The 2759-nt window shown below is 36.6% G+C and overlaps 1 protein-coding gene across 1 annotated transcript; it reads right to left on the bottom strand.

Moving 5' to 3' along the window:
* Nucleotides 2207-2759, bottom strand: LOC109829706 (transcription factor bHLH140-like). The gene has a single exon (XM_020396747.1). The coding sequence runs from the start codon at nt 2744-2746 to the stop codon at nt 2207-2209; it is 540 nt and encodes a 179-aa protein (XP_020252336.1). The 5' UTR covers nt 2747-2759.

Genomic DNA, 2759 nt, shown 5'->3' with positions numbered 1-2759 from the left:
AGGTCATGGCTGAATTAGGAGGAGCCGAAAATGTTCAGGCCCTGATTATGTCGTGCTGCGTTAACTCAAAGCCAAAACTCTCAGCTCTGTACAGAAGATTATCCCCTGTTATTAGCTCAGTGCCATGGCACAAAACAGTATGGGGAGGGTTAAATATACCCAAACATTCCTTCATTAGCTGGTTGGCGATACAAAACAGACTTCTTACTCAAGATAGGCTATTGAAGAGAGGAATTATCAACACTAATCAGTGTTGTCTGTGTACAGGTTCAAACATTGAGACTAGGGATCATTTGTTCTTTGAATGTACATATTCCTCTTACATATGGAACTCAATCATGGATTGGATGAACTTCAAATGGAAATCTTGCAACTGGAATCATATTTGGAGCTGGTATTCAAGTTTGAGAGGAAAAGCTATACAGATCAAGTTCAAAAGATTGGTGTTGACAGCTACAATATACTGTATATGGAGGGAGAGGAATGCGAGACTGTTTGCCCAGAGGATTAGCAATGAGGATCACCTGATCAAGGTCATAAAATTTGAAGTTTCCACTATCATGTTTAACAGTCCCCCCTAAGCGAATTTGTCAGCATAAGTTGAGGGTTGTAACTAGGTTGTGTTTGTGTTCTCAGTAACTATATTACTGAGTTTTTTTTGAGGTGTACATAATTTCATATATTGGTTGATGAATAAAGATTTTCATTTACCAAAAAAAAAAAAAAATCAGATAAGTAATAAGAAACTGAGAAAACCTAAAAATAACTAAATAATTTGTTCAACATCTCGCATGGCCAGAAGGAGGGGGGGGGGGGGGGGGGATGATAGAAAGAATACAAAAAGGAGCTGAGCAAAGGTAAAAAATTTTGAACCGTTCATCATATAAGCCTTATGAACTGAAGGTGACAGAGAGCCTTGACGCTGACAAGTCCTGTCATATATGCGCTCCAGACCTTTGGCTCTCCCATCAGTACTCAAGATCAAAGTCAAACACATGAAATTAATGTATCTTCACTAACACAGTTTATACTTCTCATCAGAACTTCAATTATTGCATCTTGCTTCTGTCGTAAGAAGCATAACCAAGCCAAACTGGCTGTTCAGAGAGAATTAATAACGTTCTACAAGTTTTTGATAGTAATTATAATTTTTGCAAAAAAGAATTCGCTGAAGCGTTTTTTTTTTCCTGAAAACCACCTTTAGAATAGAGTCATTTTATATATAGAAACCATCTTTCACTATCAATTTATACATAAACCATATTTATATGTTTTTTGTTGCGATCAATCACCAAGCTATACTCACTTTTAAGCCAAGTTTTTCGGTTTTACTGTAATAATTAGTAGTTGTTAGGATTAATATAAAAATATATTCTTTGATCCTCACCATAACTTCGGAGTTTTTGTGTAATGGTTAGAGGAACTAAATTTAAGATGGTATCAGAGCAACCCAGGTTCAAATCCCGCCGGCCACAAATTAAATGCGGATTTTCTAAAAATTGACACTGCTACGTGAGTCTATGTTTCGACCCATAAAAAAGGGCGCTCGACCTACGAGGGCATGTTAGGATTAATATAAAAATATATTCCTTGATCCTCACCATAACTTCGAAGTTTTGGTGTAATGGTTAGAGGAACTAAATTTAAGAGTAGTCAAATACCAAATATATTAGAGAGATGATCCTTAATGGAGGTTAGATGAGATAAATCACAAAAAAAATTAAATTACTGACAAGTGACCCTAGGTGGTTGATTGCAACAAAAAATCCTTTAAAGATGGTTTATATGTATAAATTGAAAATTAAAAAAAAATCTATAAGTGACCCTGTTTTAAGGTGATTTCTAGAAACTAATCTTTTGCTGAATGAAATAACATAAGATATAATATCACACAAACCATATCATGCATTTCTATATCTTTTGATAGCTAATTTCGAAATAAGGTGACAGCACACGTCCACCATCCTATTTTTGTCATCACTTTTATATTCATGCCTGCAAGCTCCTCAATTATTTTATTACGAAACGTAAGAAAAAATGGAGCAACATTTCATAGGCAACAAAAGTAAACTCATCATTCTTGTCTTGATTACTGAACCAATCAATATCAATATAACTACCAAATTGAAGCAACAAGCTATTTGCATGCATGATATATATATATATATATATATAAACTTATAGCCTAACTAATCTTCCTATCTAATTAATAATAGGTCATACTAAAACTAGGGTTCACCTCCTGTCCTCCTCCTCCAAATGAACAATACGGCAAAGGAGCGAGAGTTGGTGATGAAGGTGACACTGAACCACCCACCATCTCCTCACTCTGGAAATTAACACCATCATCATTGCTATAATAATAAGTAGTAGGAAAATTAAGGTTAGACCCTTCATTAAGGTTCATACTGATTTCAGCCTGATGAAGCCAAATCTGAGCCTTGAGGGACTTAACGTAGTTAATGGCTTCCTCCAGCATTGAGACAGTGTCCATCTTGCTCCCTCCAGGGACCAAGCTCTTCAAGATTCGGAACCGGTCACTTATTCGATTGCGCCTTTGCCTCGCTGCAACGCTCTGAGGGTCGGTGGAGAGCTTGGCGGTTGATCTAGTCTTTGCGTTTCTTGGTTTCCTTTCGTGGGGGTGATCATGAGTTAGGGTTTTCCTTCTTGATGTTGATGAGGATGAGTTTTGTTCTTCAGTTAAAAGCAAAGGTGAGGGGTTTTGTTGGTAGTTGTAGCTTTCCATTTGGGTTCAGCAA

Source organism: Asparagus officinalis, chromosome 2, assembly GCF_001876935.1.
Source record: "Asparagus officinalis chromosome 2, Aspof.V1, whole genome shotgun sequence".
In the NCBI taxonomy this organism is placed as follows: domain Eukaryota; kingdom Viridiplantae; phylum Streptophyta; class Magnoliopsida; order Asparagales; family Asparagaceae; genus Asparagus; species Asparagus officinalis.
The sequence above is the reverse complement of the archived record's forward strand: the minus strand, read 5'-3'. Positions and strand labels throughout refer to the sequence as shown.